The following is a 26,477-nucleotide window of genomic DNA, read 5'->3' as shown; positions in this document are numbered from 1 at the left end:
TCTGAACGTTTGGTAACGTTGCACCCTTCTGAAGAGACTTTGGAAATCAATTTAGACTCCACCTTCATACTGACTAAGAGCTTCATGTATTGCTTACTGTGACTGAAAATGAGTCTCTGTTTTTTGTATTTTAGCCTACTTTATAGGTCCTCAATTTCTCTTGTAGATTAATAAAAAGCACTTATGAAAGGTAGGGGTTGATGAAATTGACAGTTTTTCGGGGCACATACGATATATCATCTGAATTTATACTGATTATATCTGTGTTCTCGGAATTTGTCCTCACAGTCTGGCCCAAAACATTCAAATGTGTTGGGATAATCTATTTCTATTTTGTGTACACCCCCACCAGCCTCCTCTCCTCCCTACCTCTCTACTTCTCTACCTCTGCCAGGTTATTTTTACTTCCTGTTGTCACAGCACCTGCCAGGACACCTGCGGCCTAGACTACAACCGTGCGGCCGCACTCCTCTTTTTCCAGCCCCAACCTCTGCAATCACATGCTGAAGGGGGAAGTTTCTCCTTGGTACAGATCTAGGATGAGCTCCCCCCTCCCAATCCTAACCTTAGAAAGTAGCCTTGTAGACATTGACATACATTAATACATAGTGATGTACAGCCCACAGCAAAGTGGAAAAACCATAAAAGATACCGTTTTCTATATATCACTATGTTAATTTCTCTCCATCAATGGTTTTAGTGTGCGTCCCAAATAGCCCCTTATTCCCTACACTCTAGAAGTAAAGGAGCCTGGAATAACCTTTAGGGGTTCTAAAAATTGCCACACAGTGAACCGTTCTAGGTCACAAAGGTTCATCGAGGAACCCCTCTGAAAAAGTTATTTGAGGATCCCCTGTCACATGATGCTAGATTTGTGAAAAATGGTCACAGATTGACGTTTATATGCTGATACTGGTCTGCCTGTGTAAAAGTTCAAACAGGAACCTGTTTGTAATGGGAGGGGTTAATTGTTAAACCTTTTTAATAACATATTGTAGCAACATTGTAATATAATATTAACATTGCTGATTACATATAGAACCATGACAGTCATCCAAATGCAATGATAGTAATATAGTAATAAAGTGGTAACTATTCCAACATTGGGATTCGTGTAGGCACTTGAGCAACTCATACACATCTATTAAAGCTACAAAACTGTCAGTGTTAAACCTTAACATGGGATGACAATACAACAGAACCGAAAAACAGGAATTATGTTCACTCTCACGGGTGGCCAAGAATAACTATCTGAAAGCGACGCCTTTACTAAGCCATGCCCCGAGTCTTCTCATCTGACCCGCTGGGTTATATTTTAATTAACCAGCATCAATAACCCAGCATCAACAACCCAACCTGGCCCTTTTTAAAGAAAATATTCCAACTAAGTGGCCCAATGCCTGCAACTCAGCAGTTAGATCATCCAAACAAGCAAGCATTTTTAAGAGTTTATTTGTATTTATTATGGGATCCCCTAAAATACTCTTCCGGTGGTCCAGCAAAATTAAGGCAGTTATACAATTTTAAAAACGTTACAATACATTCACAAAAGATTTCACAACACATTAAGTGTGTGCCCTCAGGCCCCTACTCTGCTACTACATATCTACAACACAAAATCCATGTTATTGTGTGTTTGTATGCATGTGTCTGTGGCTATGTTAGTATTGCTTCACAGTCCTGCTGTTCCATATGGTGTATTTTTATTAGTTATTTACATCTAATTTTACTGCTTGCATGAGTTACTTGATGTACATAGCTCTATGTAGTACTGTGCGTCTCCCATAGTCTGTTCTGGACTTGGGGACAGTGAAGAGACCTCTGGTGGCAAGTCTAGTGGGGTATGCATGGGTGTCTGAGCTGTGTGCCAGTAGTTCAAACAGACAGCTCAGTATATTCCAACATGTCAATACCTCTCACTGTCAGGACCCGGTTACGAACCTGGGTCTCCGGAGTGAGAAACAGTCACTTAACCAACTGAGCCACGAATAGTCAGCAGAACCCAGAAGATGAGGCAGACACAGCAGTACTTAAGACGGTGTATTTAATAAAGTAAAAAGGAGAAGTCCTTCAATACAAAAATGGCAAATCCAAAAGGTGGTAGGAATAGCACAAAAAAGCCTCAAGAGATACTCAAAACAAAAACAGAATTCCACAAGAGCATCCACCGGAATCGACAAGAATACACAGAACACTAGGGCTGGGTGCTAACATACAAACACAGAGCACAGAACTGAGGGAAACTAAGGGTTTAAATACAATCAGGGTAAACGAGGCACAGGTGCAAATAATAATGGGGAACAAGGGAAAAAACATAAGGTCAAAAAGCACAATGGGGGCATCTAGTGACCAAAGCCCGGAACAACCCTGGCCAAATCCTGACAGAATCCCCCCCCTAGGAACGGCTCCTGACGTTCCTACCAGCTCTCTCAGGGTGGAGGGCCCTGAACTGACGAATGAGGTCAGGGTCCAGGATGTCTTTGGCAGGAACCCAGGAGCGCTCCTCGGGACCGTAGCCTTCCCAGTCCACCAGATACTGCCAGGACCGCTGCACCCGGCGGGAATCCAGTATCCGATGGACGGTATAAGCCGGCTGGCCTCCAATGACACGAGGCGGAGGGGGAGGTCTGTCTGCCGGGACAAGGGGAGAAAAAACAACAGGTTTTAACAATGAAATGTGAAATGTGGGATTAATCTTAAGGGATCTGGGTAAGTGTAGGCGATAAGAAACTGGGTTAACTCTCCTGGCAACCTTGAAGGGACCGATGTATTTTTGGGACAGCTTGCGAGACTCCACCCGTAGAGGTAAGTCTCTTGTGGAGAGCCAGACTCTCTGGCCGGGCGCAGGGTAGGCCCGGGACGGCGACGTCTGTTGGCTTGTTGTTGGTACCTCTGTGAGGAGCGCATAAGATTAAGACGGGTCTTCCTCCACATAAGCCGACAGCGTCTGACGAACTTCAAGGCTGAAGGCACTCTGACTTCTGCCTCCTGGTCCGGGAACAATGGAGGAGCATAGCCAAACTGACACTCGTGCGGGGACATACCAGTGGAGGAGGAGCGCAAGGTGTTGTGCGCGTATTCGGCCCAAACAATAAAGGATGACCATGTGGACGGGTTGTCACGAGTCATACATCGGAGGGTGGTTTCCAGCTCTTGATTCATCCTCTCTGTTTGGCCGTTGGACTCCGGATGGTACCCTGAAGATAGACTGGCAGAAGCCCCCATGAGTTGGCAGAAGGCCTTCCAAAACCTTGAGGCGAACTGGGGACCTCTGTCAGAAACCATATCTTGAGGAATGCCGAAGACTCGGAACACATGATTAATTACCAACTCAGCCGTTTCCTTGGCAGAAGGTAACTTAGTCAGAGGAACGAACCTGGCCGCCTTTGAAAACCTGTCGATTATGACTAGGATAGTAGTATTGCCATGGGATGGAGGAAGTCCAGTAATAAAGTCCAATGAGATATGGGACCAGGGTCTGTGGGGAACAGGTAAAGGGTGAAGGAGTCCTTGAGGGCGGAGGTGAGAAGATTTGCCCTGGCAGCACACGGGACAGGCATTGACGAAAGTGGCAACGTCTTCTCTTATGGTAGGCCACCAGAACTTACGCTGGATGAACTCCAAGGTGCGACCTACGCCCGGATGACAGGTGAGGCGAGAGGAGTGCCCCCACAGAAGGACCTGAGTCCTCACTGCCTTGGGGACAAACAACCGATTGGCAGGACCTCCTTTCGGGTCCGGTTCGCTAGCTTGAGCACGTCTCACGGTATCCTCAACTTGCCACGAGATCGGAGCCACAATCTTAGCAGCAGGAAGGACAGGCATGTCCGTGTCATCTCGAATGGCAGGAGCGTAGACTCGGGACAGGGCATCCGGTTTGAGATTCTTCGACCCGGGCCGATAGGTGAGGATAAACTGGAATCGATTGAAGAAAAGAGACCATCTAGCTTGTCTAGAGTTCAACCGCTTCGCCTGCTGGATATACTCCAGATTTTTGTGGTCCGTAAGCACTTGAAACGGGTGAGAAGCCCCCTCGAGCCAGTGTCTCCATTCCTTCAATGCCATCTTAACCGCTAGGAGTTCACGATCCCCCACATCGTAGTTCCTCTCAGTCGGGGTAAGCCGGTGTGAGAAGAAAGCGCACGGATGAAGCTTCTTGTCTTCACACCTCTGAGACAGGACAGCTCCAACACCAACCTCTGATGCGTCTACCTCCACCACAAATGGTTCATCCGTAGTCGGTAGTATCAGGATGGGAGCAGAGAGAACGCGCTGCTTGAGTCCTTGGAAGGCCGTCTCAGCTTCTCTTCCCCACAAAAACCTTGCATTGCCACCCTTGGTTAAAGCTGAGAGAGGGGCTGCCACCAAGCTGAAGTTCTTGATGAACTTGCGGTAAAAGTTTGTGAAGCCCAGGAAAACGCTGAACTTCCTTAACGGATTTGGGGGTGGGCCAATCCGCTACCGCCCCTACCTTCCTGGGGTCCATTTGGACTCGACCGGGTTCCACTACAAATCCCAGGAATTGTACTCGGGATGAATGGAATTCACATTTTTTCGGCTTAACGTACAGATGGCTGTCCAGGAGGCGTTTGAGTACTTGTCTGACATGCTTAGTGTGTTCTTGAAGGGAGCTCGAAAAGATGAGGATGTCATCCAAGTAAACGAACACAAATATGTTAAGCATATCCCTAAGCACATCGTTTATGAGCGCTTGGAACACCGCTGGGGCGTTGGTCAGGCCGAAGGGCATCACCAAGTATTCATAGTGACCAGTAGGCGTGTTGAAAGCGGTCTTCCACTCGTCACCAGGTCTGATCCGCACAAGATGGTATGCGTTCCGCAGGTCAAGCTTAGTGAAAACAACTGCTTCCTGGAGCAGCTCGAAGGCTGTGGCCATAAGGGGTAGCGGGTAACGGTTACGGACGGTTATGGCATTGAGTCCCCGGTAGTCGATGCAAGGACGTAATCCACCGTCTTTCTTGGCCACAAAGAAAAACCCTGCTCCCGCCGGGGAGGTGGATGGACGCATGAGGCCTGCTTCCAGAGCGTCCTTGATGTAGGTATCCATAGCAGCTCGTTCGGGTGGAGATAGGGAAAAGATCCGACCCCTGGGGGCAAGTGCCCGGAAACAGGTCGATGGGGCAATCGTAAGGTCTATGGGGTGGTAGCATGGTGGCCCTCTGTTTGCTAAACACCAGTTTGAGGTCATGGTAACACTCGGGAACTCGGGTCAGGTCGATGGATTCTAAAGACTCGGGAGTAGAACTCGGGAATTCTGGAAAATACAAGTAGCTTGGCACGTAGGACCCCACTGCTTGATAGTGCCCACAGACCAGTCGATGTGAGGGTTATGGCTGTGAAGCCAGGGGTATCCAAGGACGAGAGGGAACTCGGAACAGGAGATCAAATGAAAGTTCATCAATTCCTGGTGTTGTGAAACTGAAAGTCGCAAGGAGGTAGTGACATGAGTGACAAGTCCAGATCCCAAAGGACTTCCATCCAATGTAGTGACCCTCATGGGTTCACTTAGAGGTTCAGAGGGAACGCCATTCTTCTTCGCCCAGACACCATCCATGAAGTTACCTGCGGCTCCAGAGTCTACCAAGGCTTGAAGGTGAAGCTTGTGGTTGTCCCAGGAGAGGGTGACTGGAATGAGCAGACGGGAGTTGGACGGATGGGAGGAGGTTATGTTTCCCGTTACAGTTCCCCCCGGTCTGTACGGGACAGAGCGTTTCCCTGGAGCCCGGGACACGTGGAACGGAAATGGCCCGGTTTGCCGCAATATAGACAGCGTCGCTCCCTCATCCGGCGGTCTCTCTCAGCCTGGGAGATGCGTCCAATCTGCATGGGTTCCGATGGAGCCAGCAAGGATAAAGGTGGGAACTCTGAGCTGGGACTGATAGGGGCTAGAGGTCTACGGTTGATTTCTCTCTCTCTCAGACGCTGGTCAATGCGTGAGGCCAACTTGATCAGGGACTCGAGATTGTCCGGTGGTTCCCGAGTGGCCAGTTCATCTTGGATAGTGTCGGAAAGGCCTTTCAGAAAGCACACCGTGAGCGCCTCGTTGTTCCAGCCACTTGCTGCTGCCACCGTGCGGAACTGGATGGCATAGTCCGTCACGCTGCGCCAACCTTGGTGGAGAGTCAGGAGCTGTTTGGCTGAGTCAGAACCACTGCTTGGGCCTTGAAACACTCGTTTGAATTCCTCAGCAAAGGCAGAGTAGCTGGCACAGCAGGAACTATGGGCATCCCACACAGCAGTAGCCCAGGCCAGGGCTTTTTCCGACAGAAGGGTGATGATATAAGCGATCTTAGACCGGTCGGTGGGAAACGACGAGGGTTGTAGCTCAAAGGAGAGAGAACATTGGGTGAGAAACCCTTTACAAGCACTTGGATCACCTGAGAACCGTTGGGGAGGTGGAAGACGAGGTTCAGCCAGGGGGTTAACTGCCATGGGTACGTGAATCTGAGGTACTGGGACGGGAACTGTTGCCGGGGTAAGACGATCAGATATTTGCTTAATGGAAGTCAGCATCTCCGACAGAAGATGAGAATGTCTAGCCATTAAGGCCTCTTGCTGAACCAGGGCGGCTTCGTGGCGTTGGACAGTCTCCTGGTGGTGGGACAGCATGGCAAAAAGGTCCTGGGAACTGGCTGCCTCTGGGTTCATTTTTGGCTCTGTGTTTCTGTCAGGACCCGGTTACGAACCTGGGTCTCCGGAGTGAGAAACAGTCACTTAACCAACTGAGCCACGAATAGTCAGCAGAACCCAGAAGATGAGGCAGACACAGCAGTACTTAAGACGGTGTATTTAATAAAGTAAAAAAGAGAAGTCCTTCAATACAAAAATGGCAAATCCAAAAGGTGGTAGGAATAGCACAAAAAAGCCTCAAGAGATACTCAAAACAAAAACAGAATTCCACAAGAGCATCCACCGGAATCGACAAGAATACACAGAACACTAGGGCTGGGTGCTAACATACAAACACAGAGCACAGAACTGAGGGAAACTAAGGGTTTAAATACAATCAGGGTAAACGAGGCACAGGTGCAAATAATAATGGGGAACAAGGGAAAAAACATAAGGTCAAAAAGCACAATGGGGGCATCTAGTGACCAAAGCCCAGAACAACCCTGGCCAAATCCTGACACTCACAAGTAGTGATGAAGTCAATCTCTCCTCCACTTTGAACCAGGAGAGATTGACATGCATATTATTAATGTTAGCCCTATGTGTATTACATCTAAGGGCAAGCTGTGCTGCTCTGTTCTGAGCCAACTGAAATTTTCCTAAATCCCTCTTTGTGGCACCAGACCACACAACTGAACAGTAGTCCAGGTGCGACAAAACTCGGGTCTTTGGGACCTGCCTTGTTGATAGTGCTGTTAAGGCAGAGCAGCGCTTTATTATGGACAAAGTTCTCCCCATCTCAGCTACTGTTGTATCAACATGTTTTCACCATGACAGTTTTCACCATGACCTCACCTTGCTCAATTTCCACATTATACATTACAATATTTAGTTGAGGTGTAGGGTTTAGTGAATGATTTGTCCCAAATACAATGCTTTTAGTTTTTTAACTATTTATGACTAAATTATTCCTTGCCACCCATTTTGAAACTAACTGCAGCTCTTTGTTAAGTGTTGCAGTCATTTCAGTCGCTATAGTAGCTGACGTGTATAGTGTTGAGTCATCCGCATACATAGACACACTGACCTTACTCAAAGCCAGTGGCATGTCATTAATCAAGATTGAAAAATTCAAGGAGCCTAGACAGCTGCCCTGGGGAATTCATGATTCTACGTCGATTATGTTGGATAGGCTTCCATTAATGAACACCCTCTGTGTTCTGTTAGACTGGCAACTCTTTATCTACAATATATCAGGGGGTCTAAAGCCATAACACATGCGTTTTTCCAGCAGCAGTCTTTGATTGATAATGTCAAAAGCCTCACTGAAGTCTAACAAAACATGCCCCCACAATCATTGTATTATAAATTTCTCTCAGACAATCATCAGTCATTTGTATAAGTGCTGTGCTTGTTGAATGTCCTCCGCTATAAGTGTGCTGAAAGTCTATCAATTTGTTTACCGTTAAATAGCATTGTATCTGGTCAAACACCATTTTTTCCAAAAGTTTATTAAGGGTTGATTGGCTGATTGGTCAGCTATTTGAGCCAATACAGAGTGCTTTACTATTCTTAGGTAGGGGGAATTAGTTTTAATTCCCTCCAGGCCTGAGGGCACAAACTTTCTAGTAGGCTTAGATCGAAGATGTGGCAAATAGGATTGGCCATATCGTCCGCTCTTATCCTCAATAATATTCAATCCAAGTTGTCAGACCCCGGTGGCTTATCATTGTTGATAGATAACAATACTTTTTTCACCTCTTCCACACTCACTTTACCGACTTCAAAAGTACAATGCTTGTCTTTCATATTTTTGTCAGATATACTTGGATGTGTAGTGTCAGCGTTTGTTACTGGCATGTCCTGCCTAAATTCGCTAATCTTGGCAATTAAAAAAATTATTAAAGTAGTTGGCAATAACAGTGAGTTTTGGGATGAATGAGCCATCTGATTCAATGCATGATGGAGCGGAGTTTGCCTTTTTGCCCAAAATTTCATTTACGATGCTCCAAAGCTTTTTACAACCATTGTTAGGTCGTTTATCTTTGTTTCATAGAGTCGTTTCTTCTTCTTTTTATTCAGTTTAGTAACATGATTTATCAAAGTGTAGGCAAGGTTATCATCATAAACAAGTGTCATTATCATCACAAGAAACCTTTTGGAATTAAAACAGGGAGGCTACAGTTATAATATAATTGGCTTGACATCCAATGTTGTATCATTCAACATTGCTATTTAATTAGTACTTGTATAGGGATGGATAATCTAGTGGGGTATGCATGGGTGTCTGAGCTGTGTGCCAGTAGTTCAAACAGACAGCTCAGTATATTCCAACATGTCAATACCTCTCACAAGTAGTGATGAAGTCAATCTCTCCTCCACTTTGAACCAGGAGAGATTGACAGTCCCGCTGTCGCTAGATATCCCATAAAGCTATCGCCAAAAACAGCATGTTTAATTCTTCTTCTGAGCAGGGCCAGCGCCAGAACGAATCAGTTGGACGGACATTTGATTTACGAGACCTCCTATGTATGTGTGAATTAATTTATTTTGGTTTTATAGTAAAGACATGTCATTTAACTGTAAAAATGTATCACCTTTTAATATGGCAAGAACACAACCAGTCATGATTTTTTCATCTGATTGTCAAACAAATCATTTCAAAAATAGGTTAATTAACTTCGTACATTCGTCCAAAATAATTCCAGCAATCGAACAGTTCACTGTGCACCCACCAACTTTCCTTCAAATTCGCAAGTGGCTAAAACTATCTCCCTGGAGAAAGCATCCGAGCAAGCAAAACAGCATCCCTCTGTCTTATGCTCTTCTTGGCCAGACAGCATCGTTCAGATGCTTTAGCTGAGATTGATGCGTCTTTCTGTCGGCACACGTCTCGGTCAAATAAATGATCAATATTTGTTATTTTTATTTGGACAGGCAAGGAAGTACGACGGGCCAGGCCCCCTAAGGCCTGCCCATAATGCCAGCTCTGCTTTTGAGTCCGGCAGCGCGACAAATCCAACTGCGAAATAAATTCAATGTGCTCTGCAAGCCCCAGCAAAAAGGTTCCTCCAGAAGCCTTTGCAACATTGAAACATTGAAAGTTCCTCCAAGAACCCCTCAGCTAACCAATTGTGCAAATATGAACCCCTGACTGCAACGGTTCCTTGAGGAACTCCAGGGTTTCTTGAGAATCTCCAGGGTTCCTTGAGTCACACCTAATTCTAAGACTGTATAGTGCAATACTTTTGTATAGGGCCATATGGGTCTTGGTAAAAAGTACTGCACTGCAATATAGTGATATTTAGGACACACCCTTAGAAATATTGAGAACCATAAACCAGTACCATATAGGCTTATATTATCTGCAATACATTACATCTAGCCCTACTAGGCCCATAACATTTTCAATTTCAATCTTTTTTGGAGCAACTAAAATGTAACATGTCATCACTTATAGTCTCCATAGCAACTTACAGCCAGGCAGCCCTTCAGCCCCTACTGCCTACAGGTCACACAAAAGTAACATCACTGTACTTGGGTACCAACCTGTGTTACCATGGAAACCCACACACTAAACCTGTTTGCTAAAAATCCTGCAAACATGTTTAAATTCCTCCAGCCTACACCTGCACCCATTTGAGTCATCACTTGAGACTATATCTGGAAAAGAACAGGACTTGTAGTTTAGTGTGTATCTTCAGCCTCGACAGCAGAAATCTTAGGCCTATATAAATGGGATCAAATGGACTTCTGAGCTCAGCTAAATTATGTGAGAACCAAACGTCTGAGTGTTTTGAACACAAATGAGTCAATGTAAAAATCGCAAAAGAGGAGGCTATGACAAGGAAAATGTTATTCGGGGGAATCTGATAGCACCCTATCTTGTGATAGTCAACGCTGCCAAGAGTGTGCAAAGATGTCATCATGGCAAATGGTGGCAATTTGAAGAATCTCAAATATAAAATATATTTTGATTTGTTTAACACTTTTTTGGTTACTACATGATTCCATGTGTGTTATTTTAAAGTTTTGGTCTTCACTATTATTCTACAATGTAGGAAATAGTAAAAAATACATAAAAACCCTTGAATGAGTAGGTGTTCTAAAACTTTTGTAAAAGAGCAAAAAGCTTTATTTGATGACTATAAAAATATATATCAGGTAGTGCACAATAACAGGTGTTTGTTGTCGGATGTACAAATTCGATAGTGGAAGTGACTCTCCACTGTCTAACATGTCACCTTAAAACTCCAGCAGGGGAGTCTGTCGTGACGTCACGTCTGTATTTCATAGGAGCCCGAGCTGCAGCATAGACTTCACCACCAAGGCGAGAGGACAGCTCCCGATATAAACAGCGCGCGGACACTGGTAGGCTTAATGCACACGCGTGGACAGACACAGCGTTCAATTTGCTCGGTCTGAAATCACCCCAAAATATCCGAGTTAGCCATTTTGCCCTACACAATATCGACTCACGGACAGTCCGGCCATTGATAAACCAGCTGTTCTCACTGGTCACGCTTGTTGATTACAGAGGCAGACAAACCAGGGGGAAGAAGAACCACATCCCGACCAGAACAGGTCTGACATCTCCCAGAAACGAAGCGTCTCTAACTTCCCTCCCTGATCAACCTAATCACAACGGGAGATGGAGATCATTAAAGTAGATAAAGCAGACAAAGCACCCGGTAAGCAACTTCTTTACTTATTTAATAACAGACTGTGTGTGTTGTGTGTTCTGTGTATTGAATCAGTGGGTCTGGTGGCGTGACGGCGGGGGTGCGTGGCCCACGCCTCTGTATGAGTAGACTGCGGTACTTGGTGCTCGTCTACACTTGACAGGCGCCTTGCCGTTTAGCCAACATGAAAATGGCAGTGGTGGATTTATAAGGTGTGGTTTATTTGGCTACGAACATCTGTGTCTGTCTCCTGCTGCCTCGGGCGTAGAGTATCCGTAGCCTACTACGACTTGCCCTTGTAGGCTACGTCGTTGCTTTTGTTTTCAGTGAATGGCTGACAGAACCCTGATGCAGCAAATTTACGCAGGTTAGCGTTTTTTGTAATGAATCTTGTTCTGGAGGCAGCTCTACGGAGCTGTCAGCTGGCACCTACACAAAGTCATAACATCGGATTTTAAACCTAACGCTAACCTTAACCACAATGCTAACTTTAATTCCTAACCCTAGTATTAAATTAAGACCAAAGCTATTTTTATTTTCGTGTATTTAATATAGCCAATTTAGATTTTTCCCATCTAGCAGAAATCACTTAGTTCTGCCTGCAGGGCAAGATTCTTGACAATAAACGTCAAACTGCCAAATGTACAGCTGCGTAGGGTTTCTGGAGGAGGGGAAGGGTGGGTTCTCTCAATTCTCTGGCTATGGGCAAGGCTGAATGCCCACACGCATTATCTTTACACATGTAGCAGCCTGTGTTCTAGCCTACTTTGACGCATATATATTAGTATCAACATATATATAATATCTATCCAGAGGTGTCCCATTAGAATTTTCAGGTAACCTTCTATGTGTATGGGGCATCGGTCACACACACACACACACAAATAGACAACATCATGAATTGGCTATTGACAGATAACATGTGCCATGGCCCGTGTAGCACATGTATTTAATAGGTAGATGAAAATCAGGCTGGTTTAGGCATTCTTTGACTGAACCAAATTTAAACTGATTATAAAAGACAGGCCAATTGTAATGGCTTGCAAACCATTACAGACTACAAATGGAAGCACAGCCGAGAGATGCCCAGTGAGATGCCCAGTGACATGAGCCTAACATATGAGCTAATTAACTTCTATGCTTGCTTCGAGGCAAGTAACAGTGAAACATTCATGAGAGCATCAGCTGTTCCGAACGACTGTGTGATCTCGCTCTCCGCAGCCGATGTGAGTAAGACCTTTTAAACAGGTCAGCATTCACAAGGCCGCTGAGGCAGACGGATTACCAGAACGTGTACTCCGAGTGTAACCCTCACGATATTACCTTACGCAGAATATCTCAGCCGCATGGGATATTAGGTGAGAAGGACATCTCCGATAAGAATCCCTATTGTAAACCATCTAGGATGATGACAACTAGGGGGTTAACTTCAGATAGAATGATTATAGATTTTTGATATTGTATAAGGATATTTTTTCCCATGCATTAAATGAAATTGAAACAGTAAATGACTCCACCAATTCAACAAACATAAGGTTTAAGTTTTGTTTTATTACATTTTCAATGTACTACATCAAAATAAATACAAATAATAAACCCCAATGAGTCATGCACAACCCATGTCCAAATTAGTTAAATCTGGCTTAATCCGTTGGCGCGCGTTGGAGCTAAAAAAAAAATGACGACACAAAGTCCAGAAGTACCCCACCATTGTGGTTACTCACTACTTGTAGATATTTCCTCAGTGAAGTATAGCTGTTCCGTGCAGGTTTCCTCAAGATCCACAGCAAGCACAGCTATCAATGCAGACAGTACTCCTTAGCAGTAACCAATATCCCATGGAAACATGAACTCGTTTATCTTCCCCAAGCAATTCTCTCTTGGTGTCACACGATGCTAGGCTAAACTCGAGGCTGTCAAATACCTCCTCGATGAGACGGTAGCTTCAGTCTTTACTAAGTCTTTAACAAAATTATAATAACTCATAAAATAAAATTGGTATTTCCCTTCAAAACTCGGTATGTTTGGGTTTTGTTCTATTTTTGTCTTGTTACGCGGAGCAGCACAGGGAACCCAAGAGCAGACTCAGACGAGGAAACCGAGATGAATGAACAGATAACAGGCTGTTATTGTAACACCGGGAGATATGGAGTGCAGATCCGGTGAAGCTTGGATGAGTTGTAGGAAACCAGATATGGAGGCTGAAGTTGGAGTGTGCAGGGTTGGGACAGTGTAAACCGGTCCGGAGGGGAATCCAAGGGAATGGTGGTGTGGTGAGTCCAGAACAGGGTAGCAGGGTGGTAAGATGTGGAGCCGGAGTCAGGGCAGCAAAATGAGCAGAGACTACATTCTGGCAGAACTGAGTATTTGTAGAGGTCTTGATAATGGAACGAAGTGCAGCTGGTAGGGATTTGCTCTGACTCCAGTACACCTGTCTCCAACCACACAATCGCACACAAACAGAAAAGGAAGGGGAGTGAGAGACTACAGGGTAGCCTAGTGGTTAGAGCGTTGGACTAGTAACCGGAAGGTTGCAAGTTCAATCCCCCGAGCTGACAAGGTATAAATCTGTCGTTCTGCCCCTGAACAGGCAGTTAACCCACTGTTCCTGTTCCTAGGTCATCATTGAAAATAAGAATTTGTTCTTAACTGACTTGCCTGGTTAAATAAAGGTAAAATAAAAATAAAATAGAGTGTACTGTGGGAATGGCTGCAGGTCAAGCAGGCACCAGATGACCACCAGGGGGCGTGACACTAATAATTTTTCTTCACCAACAGTCATAATGTAATGTCCATCCTTTTCTCAATGTCTCTCTCCCTCTCTTTTTTTCCCAGGCCTTCCGTTAACCAGGTCAACTCCCATTGGCCACAGCTTAACTAGCGACCTTATTGGTCAAAACTTAAACTTTAAAAGTAAACCAACCTATTCACTTAAATATTCCGAATTAATTATAACAAATAAACTCAATACTTGGTTCTACCAAGGGTATTACACAAGCATGCGCTGACCAACTGGCAAGTGTCTTCACTGACATTTTCAAACTCTCCCTGTCTGAGTCTGTAATACCAACATGTTTCAAGCAGACCACCATAGTCCCTGTGCCCAAGAACACTAAGGTAACCTGCCTAAATGACTACCGACCTATAGCACTCACGTCTGTAGTCATGAAATGCTTTGAAAGGCTGCAAAACGTAAAACTGCATTGTTGGTTAAGGGCTTGTAGTAAGTAAGCATTTCACAGATGTTCTATTTGGTGCATGTGACATAAAATGTGATTTGAAATGGCACCATATTCCCTATGGAACTAGCACACTACCTTTGACAAGGCCCATTGGTAGTGCAGTATATACCTAATAGAGTACTATTTTAGGAAGCATACATGGACACGTGGTGAATTAAACCCTTTCTAACATGCTGTTCCATTTTAGAAATGTTTTAATCATTTACCAGATGCTCTTAACCCTAATTGCTCCTGTAAGTTACTCTGGATAAGTGCCTTGCTCAAGGGCATATTGACAGATTTGTCACCTCGTCAGCACAGGGATTTGAACCAGTGACCTTTTGGTTACTTGCCCAAAAGTCTTAAACACGAACTACCTGCCATTTCAGACAAGGAACTGCACCATTCTCTTTTTTTAATTGAATTTCATATTGTGATTAAATTGGAAAACCTTGGCTATGACTTTGTCAGTACTTGATTGCATTATAATATGTGCTAAATGCTAAATGCTTCTGTACACAGCTTTTCAAAAATAACTTGAATATAGACGAGGCAAGGGCAATTTCAGGTGTGTTTGTGTGTAAGTATTTTAAACAGACAGCTCCGTACATTCAGCTTGTCAACACCTCTTACAAAAACAAGTAGGGAGGAAGTCAATCTCTCTTCCACTTTGAGCCATGAGAGATTGACATGCATGTCATTAAGGTTAGCTCTCTGTGTACTTTTAAGGGCCAGCAGTGAGCCAACTGCAATCTTCCTAAGTCCCTCTTTGTGGCACCGGACCACATTACTGAACAGTAGTCTAGAAGCGACAAAACTAAGACCTGTAGGACCTGCCTTGTTGATGGTGTTGTTAATTAAGAAGGCAGAGCAACGCTTTATTATGAACATACTTCTCCCCATCGTAGCTACTGTTGTATCAATATGTTTTAACCATGGCAGTTTCAAATCCAGAGTTACTCCAGGCAGTTTAGTCACCTCAACTTGCTAAATTTCCACATTATTCATTACAATATTTAGTCGAGGTTTAGGTTTTAGTGAATGATTTGTCCCAAATATAATGCTATTAGGTTTGGAAATATTTAGGACTAACTTATTCCTTGCTACCCATTCTTAAACTAACTGCAGCTTTTTGTTAAGTGTTGCAGTCATTTCAGTTGCTGTACTAGCTGACGTGTATAGTGTTTGTCATCCGCATAGATAGACACACTGGCTTTACTCAAGGCTAGTGGCATGTCGTTAGTAAAGATTGAAACCTGGCCGGTTGGTGCTAGAATAACAACCTTTCCCGTAATCAAGACAAAGGAGATAATTGTGGACGACAGGAAAAGGAGGACCGAGCACACCCCCATTCTCACCGACAGGGCTGTAGTGGAGCAGGTTGAGAGCTTCAATTTCCTTGGTGTCCACATCACCAACAAACTAGAATGGTCCAAACACACCAAGACAGTTGTGAAGAGGGCACATCAAAACCTATTACCCCTCAGGAGACTGAAAAGATTTGGCATGGGTCCTGAGATCCTCAAAAGTTTCTACAGCTGCAACATCAAGAACATCCTGACTGGTTGCATCACCGCCTGGTACGCCAATTGCTCAGCCTCCGACCGCAAGGCACGACAGAGGGTAGTGCGTACGGCCCAGTACATCACTGGGGCTAAGCTGCCTGCCATCCAGGACCTCTATACCAGGTGGTGTCAGAGGAAGGCCATAAAAATGGTCAAAGACCCCAGCCACCCCAGTCATAGACTGTTCTCTCTGCTACCGCATGGCAAGCGGTACCGGAGAGCCAAGTCTAGGACCAAAAGGCTTCTCAACAGCTTTTACTCCTCTGTTTTTCATCTGCGCATAGTCACTTTAACTATACATTCATGTACATATTACCTCAATTAACCCGGTGTCCCCGCACATTGGCTAACTGGACTATTTGCTTAACCCTTCCCCTAACGCAAACCTTAACCCTTTGACCTAACTCCTAAACGTAACCTTAACCCCTAACCCCTAGCCTAGATAACGTTAGACAGTTAGTTAACTGTTAGCCACTTAGCCACCTAGCTAGAATTCATAACATATCATACGTTTTGTAAATTCGTAACATAATGTATGTTTTGCAATTTTGAAACATATTATGCATATTGTGATTCATAACATATCATACGAAATGGGTGATCAAACATTCACAAATTAATAGATACCATATGAAACACAACATATCATACTAAATGGAGCCTCTTGGATTTACGCACAGATTAATACGAAATGCTTTGAGACTAGGTTGGTATGTCAAGTCAGTCAGTTCCTAGGTGTGTTATGAAACTAAGCCAAAGCTCAATGGAGAATCTATTGAAAGTGCTTCTTGGTCCAGGATTAGGCTTAATATGTGTCTGGGAAAACTACCTATAAAGTCCACTCAATTAATTTGTTTCAGGTCAGCATCACAAACAATAACAAAAAAAATCAGAATTCAGAACTTCCAGACACATACATCATTTTCATTGAGGCCGTATCAATACAATTCCGTACAAAAATCAAATCGATATTGATCCATTACACAGAGACAACAGAAATGGTTAGTTTTGTTGTCACAGTACCCAGACCCACCACACAACAGTACCTCTCCCTCCCTCACCTACTGTTTTACATAGGGGCAAGCCCTGTCTGTGAGAGGGTGTTTAGGGTCTCCTCTGCTGCTGAGAGTGTAACTTGAGGCCCTGATGATGGGCCAAAAGGGTTTCCCTCTCGCCCTCTCTCTCTCTCTCTCCACCAGCTGGCTGTCAAACAAGGTGCTGGGTTACACAATCAATGTCTGTCTGTTACATTGCCCAGATGTAGTGGAGAAAAAATCCAAACAAACTTGGTTGCCAAAGGTGGGAAGTCCCCAGGCCCCCAAAGCAGAGTAGTGTTGTGGCTGCTTTGTCAAAGATTTTCAGCTGAATATTAGACCAACGTTATGTTTTTTTCCCTTTCCCTCAACTCCTCTACCACCCTGTCTTGGGAGGGACACTTCATTATTCATCAGGCCTGGGTTTACATAGTATGAGTAAAAGCTCAATCATGCAAAACTTAAGTATTTTAAAGATACTGTTGGAGACCAGGGGCTCTATTTTTGGTTGGCGTTAGAGGCGCTAGTGTCAAACACACGTTAGTTTGCAATTTCGTATTGTAAAAACTGGCGCAATGGCGTTTTCCAGCCCTAACGTTCTGCAATTTACCTGTCTTATATCAGCTCACTTGTGCACAGATGGGCGGGGTGGAAATATTTGAGGTTTGACCTTAAGATGATCCAGAGTGCTAATTTCATATTTAAGACCAACCAGAAGCTGGTTTTTAGAGGTAACGCAGTTGGTTATTTATGTTGTGATCATAACATTTTGTCAACCGTGATTGTCAAGCAAATAACTGCTGGTCTCACTGTAATTGACCGTTAATTAACATAAACACATTTAGTATCTCCTAGTTTCCACGCATAACCTACGAGCCATTGATGCAGACCTTTGGAACATCTACATTTTAAAAAGTCTAATAAATCCATCACAATAAAAATCCATTATTTTATACACGTCTAAAGAAACATGATTTGAAGAAAATGTAGTCTGTTTCAGAAGAACAGAATAGCATACTCTGAGTTTGGCCAATGCCGTATGGCTGTGTTGAAATAGTTCAATTAGCAGACTAAATTTGCTGATAATTCCGTGGCATTATTTAATATTTTATAGTATGAAGAATACAATTAAACATGGCTGAATAAAATAGAAAGGATATTTTCTCAATGATTTGAGTGAGTGTGCACATTAAGCTATTCTGTGTTGAGCGGTTGACAAACAGGTACTCCTATGTTTTATTTTATTTCACCTTTATTTCACCAGGTAGGCTAATTGAGTTATTTATGTAACTTTAGTTGTGATACAAGTGTTGGGCTATATGTTGTGATTTTAAATACATTCTAAGGCTGCATGATGTGACTAATGATGATTTGAAAAGCTCTGCTTTGTTTTTTTGAGCAGGCTGTACATACTTTATCAGTCTCATTCAGAATTTGACAAGCACTTGATAATGCCTCAAATTTCATTCCCTTTGCGTGGCCATAATGCCCCCTCAAAAAATCCTTCGACCTCATGGCTTGTTTTTTCCTTTGACATGCACAGTCAACTGTGAGTACTTATATAGACAGGTGTATGCCTTTCCAAATCATGTCATATCAATTGAATTTACCACAGGTGGACTCCAAACATCTCAAGGATTATTAATGGAAACAGGGTGCACTTGAGCTCAAAATCAAGTCTCAGGTTCTGAATACTTAGGTAAATAATGTATTTCTGGTTTTTATTTGTAATAAATTAGCAAACATTTCTAAACCTGTTTTTGCTTTGTCATTATGAGGTATTGTGTGTAGATTGCTGAGGATTTTTAAATTTAAAACATTTTAGAATAAGGTCTGTCATGTTACAAAATGTTGAATGAATCAAGAGGTCTGAATACCTTCCAAAGGCACTGTATAACGGACGAACATTGGAGTTGATTCCAGAGGAGATACATAAAAGACCTTAAATACATAACCTTAAGCTATCACATATTTCGCCAATCCGCAAGTTCTGATTGGCCAGTGAGAGGCCAAGCCTCGACACACCCACAACTTGTTTATTCATCAAAACCCGGCCGTTTCGCACCATTGCCAGCAAGTGCGCCAATAATTGTGATTGTGAAAATAGCTAAAATATTTCGGACACATCACTGAACCTATAGGGCTACCGCTTGCACTTAGATTTCAGATTAAATTTGCTAAAATAGAGCCCCAGGTCTGTTATTCATACTTTCTTCACAATAAAAAAAATCTGCATGCACATTTAGGAAAACATTGATAGAATATGACTAGCGTATTAGAGCCATCCATATCTTCACAATAGGCCCACAAAGAGGTAGACAGATTGGAGTGGATGATGGGCAAAGCCCATCTTGTCATGCTTGCTTCTGAGACACCTCAGACTGGGTGACGCTTTCAATCCTTGGCCACAGAACAGAGGGTGAATGTTGAATTCTTCCATAGACCATACCACAAACACACTCTCTCACTCTCGTAAAGCACTCTCTCTCACTCTCGTAAAGCACTCTCTCTCACTCTTGTAAAGCACTCTCTCTCACTCTCGTAAAGCACTCTCTCTCGCTCTCGTAAAGCACTCTCTCTCGCTCTCGTAAAGCACTCTCTCTCACTCTCGTAAAGCACTCTCTCTCACTCTTGTAAAGCACTCTCTCTCACTCTTGTAAAGCACTCTCTCTCACTCTCGTAAAGCACTCTCTCTCGCTCTCTCTCTCGCTCTCTCTCTCGCTCTCTCTCTCGCTCTCTCTCTCGCTCTCTCGTAAAGCACTCTCTCTCGCTCTTCTAAAGCTCTCTCTCGCTCTCTGTAAAGCTCTCTCTCGCTCTTGTCGCTCTCTCTCGCTCTCTCTCGCTCTCTCTCGCTCTCTCTCGCTCTCTCTCGCTCTCGTAAAGCACTCGCTCTCTCTAAGCTCTCTCTCGCTCTCTCTCGCTCTCTCTCGCTCTCGTAAAGCACTCTCTCTCGCTCTCGCTAAAGCACTCTCTCGCTCTCTCTCTCTCTCTCGCTCTCGCTCTCGCTCTCTCTCGCTCTCGCTCTCTCTCGCTCTTGTAAAGCTCTCTCTCGCTCTTCTAAAGCTCTCTCTCTCGCTCTCGTAAAGCACTCTCTCTCGCTCTTGTAAAGCACTCTCTCTCGCTCTCTCTCGCTCTCTCTCGCTCTCTCTCGCTCTCTCTCGCTCTCTCTCGCTCTCTCTCGCTCTCTCTCGCTCTCTCTCTCTGTCAAAAGTGTTTATTTTCAGCAAACTGAATTAACATGTGTAAAAATTTGTATGAACACAACAATATTCAACAACAGACATGTGACTAACAGATATTGAATAATGTGTCCCTGAACAAAGGGTGAGTCAAAATCAAAAGTAACAGTCAGTATCTGGTGTGGCCACCAGCTGCATTAAGTACTGCAGTGCATCTTCTCCTCATCGACTGCTCCAGATTTGACAGTTCTTTCTGTGAGAGATTACCCCACTTTTCCACCAAGGCACCTGCAAGTTCCCGGACATTTCTGGGGGGAATGTCCCTAGCCCTCACCCTCCAATCCAACAGGTCCTAGACGTGCTCAATGGGATTGAGATCCGGGCTTTTCGCTGGCCATGGCAGAATACTGATTCCTGTCTTGCCGGAAATCACGCACAGAACGAGCAGTATGGCTGGTGACATTGTCATGCTGGAGTGTCATGTCAGAATGAGCTTGCAGGAAGGGTACCACATGAGGGAGGAGGATGTCTTCCCTGTAACGCACAGCGTTGAGATTGCCTGCAATGACAACAATTATGCTGTGACCCACCCTTCCAGACCATGACGGACCCTCCACCTCCAAATTGATCCCGCTTCAGAGCCTCTGTGTAACGCTCATTCCTTCGACGATAAACGCGAATACGACCATCACCCCTGGTGAGAAAAACATGCCACTCGTCATTGAAGAGCAATTTTTGCCAGTCCTGTCTGGTCCAGCGAAGGTGGGTTTGTGTCCATAGGCGACGTTGTTGCCTACAAGCCCTCAGTCCAGCCTCTTGATTAGAATTTCTATGACAGTGTCGAGGCACAGATCTGGGGAAGGGAAATCTTGTGAAGCATTTGTCTGCAATTTCTGAGGCTGGTAACTCTAATGAACATATGCTGTTGAGCAGAGGTAACTCTGGGTCTTCCTTTCCCTGTGACGGTCCTCATTAGAGCCAGTTTCATCATAGCGCTTGATGTTTTTTTGCGACTGAACTTGAAGAAACTTTCAACGTTCTTAAAATTTCCAGGATTGACTGACCTTAATGTCTTAAAGTCATGATGGACTGTCATTTCTCTTTGCTTATTTGAGCTGTTCTTGCCACAATATGGACTTGGTCTTTTACCAAATAGGGCTATTGTAACGGCTTTCGTCTGGTGAAGGAGAAGCGGACCAAAATGCAGCGTGCTATTTTTGAGACATGTTTAATGACGAATGAAAAAACGAACTATACAAAAACAACAAACGGAACGTGAAAACCTATACAGCCTATCTGGTGACAACAAACACAGAGACCGGAACAATCACCCACGAAACACTCAAAGAATATGGCTGCCTAAATATGGTTCCCAATCAGAGACAACGATAATCACCTGCCTCTGATTGAGAACCGCCTCAGGCAGCCATAGACTATGCTAGACACCCCCAAGACAAAACACACCACAAAAAACCCATGTTACACCCTGGCCTGACCAAATAAATGCAGACAAACACAATATATTTCGACCAGGGCGTGACAGCTATCTTCTGTATTACCACCCCTACCTTGTCGCAACACAGCTAATTTGCTCAAACGCATTAAGAAGGAAAGAAATTACACAAATTAACAAGTCACACCTGTTAATTAAAATGCATTCCAAAATCTGCAAAGCTGTCAGCAAGGCAAAGGGTGGCTACTTTGAAGAATCTCAAATGTAACATACACTTTGATTTAACACTTTTGTTTACTACATGATTCCATGTGTTCTTTCATAGTTTTGATGTCTTCACTATTTTTTTACAATGTAAAATGTAAAACTGGTAATGTAAGTGTAACACATTAAGAACACCTGCCTAATATTGAATTGCCCTCCCCCTCCTCAGAATAGCCTCAATTCATCCGGGCATGGACTCTACAAGGTGTCAAAAGTATTCGACAAGAATGGCTCCAATGCTTCCCACAGTTGTGTCAAGTTGGCTGGATGTCCTTCCGGTGTTGGACCATTCATGATACACACAGGAAACTGTTGAGTGTGAAAAACCCAACAGCATTGCAGATCTTGACATAAACGCCTGGCACCTACTACCATACCCATTTAAAAGCACTTCAATATTTTTTCTTGCCCATTCACACTGAATGGCACACATACACAATCCATGTCTCAATTGTCTCAAGGCTTAAAAATCATTATTTAACCCGTCTCCTCCCCTTCATCTACACTGATTGAAGTGAATTTAACAAGAGAATCTCTTATTGATGTCAAACTTTCACCTGGATTCACCTGGTCAGTCTATGTCATGGAAAGAGGGGTCCTTAATGTTTTGTATACAGTGTATGGAAAGAAACTCTTCATAAACTCTTAAAAAAGGACCATGTCTTTCAAAGATATTTGGATTTTTTACGAATTAACTTCACAGATCTTAATTGTAAAGGGTTTAAACACTGTTTCCCATGTGTCATGCATAGGTGCAATAGGTGGCAGGGAAGTCAGGCGCAGGAGAGTCAAACTGAGTGTAAAATGGAGTCTTTTAATAAAGTTCCACGAGTATGCTCCATAACAATAAATGAACAAACAAACCAAACATGGGTACGAGGACCCGACGCGCACCTATGCAACAATCACACTATACTGACAATAAAACAATCTCTGACAAAGACATGAGGGGAAACAGAGGGTTAAATACACAACAGGTAATGAATGGGATTGAAGACAAGACAAAACCAATGGAAAATGAAAAAAGGATCAATGATGGCTAGAAGACCGGTGACGTCGAACGCCGAGCACCGCCCGAACAAGGAGAGGCAACGACTTCGGCAGCAGTCGTGACACCATGCTTGTACATATAAACCATAAACAATTAATGAACATGCACCTGTGGAACGGTCATTAAGACAACAACAGCTTACAGACGGTGGGCAATTAAGGTCACAGTTATAAAAAATGTAGGACACTGAAGAGGCCTTTCTACTGACTTCAACTGAAAAACACCAAAATAAGGATGCCCAGGGTCCCTACTCATCTGCACGAGAGTGCCTTAGGCATGCTGCAAGTAGGCATGAGGACTGCAGATGTGGCCAGGGCAATACATTGCAATGTCCGTACTGTGAGACGCCTAAGACAGCGCTACAGGGAAACAGGATGGACAGCTGATTGTCCTCACAGTGGCAAACCACGTGTAACAACACCTGCACAGTGTCATGACATGACCCTCTTTGGGTATGGCAAGTGGCTTCCCCTCCCTCCCTCCTACACCCAGGTTCTGTTATCTCAGGTCGTAAGTTCCTGGAGGAGACCCTCTCCTCATTGCCATGCAGTATAGAGAGAGAGAGAGTTTCCCAGTAGAACAAAGTAACTTCTTCTACATCACAGAACTTGAGAACTGAACAATATCCATGTTTTTGAGATGGTGTAAACGGTCGGTGGAGAAGCCAGCAACGACCCGGTCCGTTTTGTTTTATGTTTGTGTCCTCATGAAAGACAATACAGCTACATTAATATAACTCTGTTTTATACAGGTGCCTCCGTTATTAGGTTTGCATCTAATTAATGTATAAAATGAATGAGTAAAGATGAAACTATTTGTGAAATTATGTAAGGTGATGTTAACCCTTTTAATGAAAGAGAATTGTATTCCTTTAAAGTTTAACCAAGTCATTGACACGCCCCCGTGAGCACAGACATGATCTGGCGTCATGGGACAGCCCTTTTCTACTTTTTTAGACCACGTGTACCTCGGTCAGCTGAGGGGGCGAAGGTTGAGTAGAGACAACAAAATCCTCAGTATAAGCTAAGGTTGTAATGGTTGCTGAATTCCTAACCATACCACGTGGACCATTGGCTACACGGGTGGAAATGGTTCAACTCAATCCCGACAGAATAAGAGCAAATCTTCAATACCTGATACGCGAAGACCGACAACCACCGAAACATCTATGCTATGAGAACATTTCTGAATGGTACTCTGAAGTATCCATTCCAACCACGAAAGACTCCAGGGAAGCAGAGAGACCGTTGGGTGAACTTTCCAACAGAGATCACGACAACACACTGAGCATAAATATATGTTGATTGCAATTATTCCTGAATGAGTGAGCGTTCATGTGTAAAGGATTAGCATTTTAATTAATATAATTATCAACTGTGTAGTGACTCTTTTGTCTTTCGCGCCCTTCTCAGTCCACACCCACTTCCCTTTATCCACCAAGCCGTCATATCGGCTTAGCCCACTAGTGAACCTCCCCCATCATTTCCTTGGAACTATATCTACTGTTTGTTTGTTTATGCATTTCTGTGATTGGTTAGTTAGTTAGTAAATAAATGATTAAGACAATTGGTGTGTATGGATGATTCATAGTAAAGGCTGGGTTTGTGCAGATCACCAACTATTTACAACATTTGGAATAAGACGCAAGGTAAATAATAATGAATTAATTAGAAGACTAATTGATCAGATGTTACATTAGGAAAATTATGACTTTGTAATCTGAAGATTGTCCTTGGTGCCCCAACTTCCTAGTTAATTAAATTTACATGATTAGTTTAATCACGTAATAATAATTACAGAGAAATTATTTGATAAAATAAGTCTTCCCTTTAAAACTTCTTATGGCTTGGGGGCAGTATTTTGACATCTGGATGAGAAGCATGCCCAAAGTAAACTGCCTGTTACTCAGGCCCATAAACTAGGATGTGCATATAATTGGTAGATTTGGATAGAAAACACTCTAAAGTTAAAATAATGTGAGTATAACATAACTGATATGGCAGGCAAAAACCTGAGGAAAATCCATCCAGGAAGTGGGATTTTTTTTGATGTGGGTAGTTTTCAATTGAATGCCTATAGAGTATCTAATGGATTAGGACCCAGATTGCAGTTCCTATGGCTTCCACTAGATGTCAAGAGTCTTTAGACATTGTTTCAGGCTTGTTTTCTGAACAATGAAGAAGAATGAGACCTTTCTGTCAGTGGACTGTAGAATCATGCAGTGCTGGTTTGCGAGAGTGACCGAGTGCCCGCCCTTCGTTGTTTTTCCTTTCTATTGAATACGCTATTGACCAGTTTAAATATTATCGATTATTTAGACAATTGACAACCTTAGGATTAATTATAAACATGTTTTGATGAACTTTACCGGTACTATCAGGATGTATTCGTCTGCATGTTTTGACCGCCTTTGAGCCAGTGGAGTACTGAACAAAACGTGCCAACAAAACTGAGGTTTTGGGATATAAAGAGGAACTTTATTGAAAAAAGAAAAAAAACGTATTGTGTAGCTGGGACTCTTGTGACTGCAACCAGATGAAGATCTTCAAAGGTAAATTATTAATTTTATCGCTATTTCTGACTTTCGTGAAATTTTTTTTGTATGCTTTTGTAAGCGGGGTGCTGTCCTCAGATAATCGCATGGTATGCTTTCGCAGTAAAGCCTTTTTGAAATCTGACAAAGCGGCTGGATTAACAAGAAGTTAATCTTTCAGCCAATGTATAAAACTTGTAATTTCATGAATATTTATGATGACTATTTCTGTATTTAGAATGTGGCGCTCTGCTATTTCATCAGATGTTGTCGAAGTGGGTCGCGTGCGGAACGCCTGCGCTAGAAAGGTTAACTTGTTGGGGATAGGGGGCAGTATTTTCACTTTGGATGAATTGCGTGCCCATTGTGAACTGCATCCTACTCTGTCCTAGATTGCTAATATATGCATATTATTATTACTATAGGATAGAAAAACACTCTGAAGTTTCTAAAACTGTTTGAATGATGTCTGAGTATAACAGAACTCATAGGGCATGCAATCTTCCAAACAGGAAGTGAAATTCTGAATACATGTCTAATTTCAAGTCATCGCCTATTCACTTCCAAATAAGATATGGATCTGGTAGCACTTCCTACGCCTTCCACTAGATGTTCTCATTCAGTAGAACGTGGAATGGAGCTTCTGGTGTGAACTTTGACCGAATGGGAGGGGAAATAGTCACTGTCCCGACAGAATGACATTTCCCTGTGGCGCATTTGTCTGTGGGTGTCACCATCGTTCCATTTGGCTGCAGATGAAAACATATGCTCCGGTTGGAACGTTATTGGATATATATGAAAATAACATCCTGAAGATTGATTCTCTACTTAGTTTGACCAGTTTATTCAACCTGGAATATATCTA

The 26,477-nt window shown here is 43.5% G+C and overlaps 1 protein-coding gene across 2 annotated transcripts in view; it reads left to right on the top strand.

The window, feature by feature from the left end:
* Window positions 1–10,926: 10,926 nt before the first annotated feature.
* Window positions 10,927–26,477, top strand: part of LOC135514653 (fibroblast growth factor 12-like) — a 108,722-nt gene continuing 93,171 nt past the window's right edge. Inside the window, exons 1-2 of one of the 2 annotated variants that reach the window (XM_064938127.1) lie at window positions 10,927–11,001; window positions 11,168–11,321. In XM_064938127.1, the coding sequence (XP_064794199.1) occupies window positions 11,282–11,321 (40 nt within the window). In that variant the 5' untranslated portion in view covers window positions 10,927–11,001; window positions 11,168–11,281. Of the gene's footprint in view, window positions 11,322–26,477 lie in introns of both variants that reach the window. The other variant, XM_064938128.1, reaches the window with a different exon arrangement.

This window comes from Oncorhynchus masou, chromosome 26 (assembly GCF_036934945.1).
Source record: "Oncorhynchus masou masou isolate Uvic2021 chromosome 26, UVic_Omas_1.1, whole genome shotgun sequence".
NCBI classification, from domain to species: domain Eukaryota; kingdom Metazoa; phylum Chordata; class Actinopteri; order Salmoniformes; family Salmonidae; genus Oncorhynchus; species Oncorhynchus masou.
Note: the sequence above shows the minus strand (reverse complement) of the source record. Positions and strands in the feature narration are given on the sequence as shown.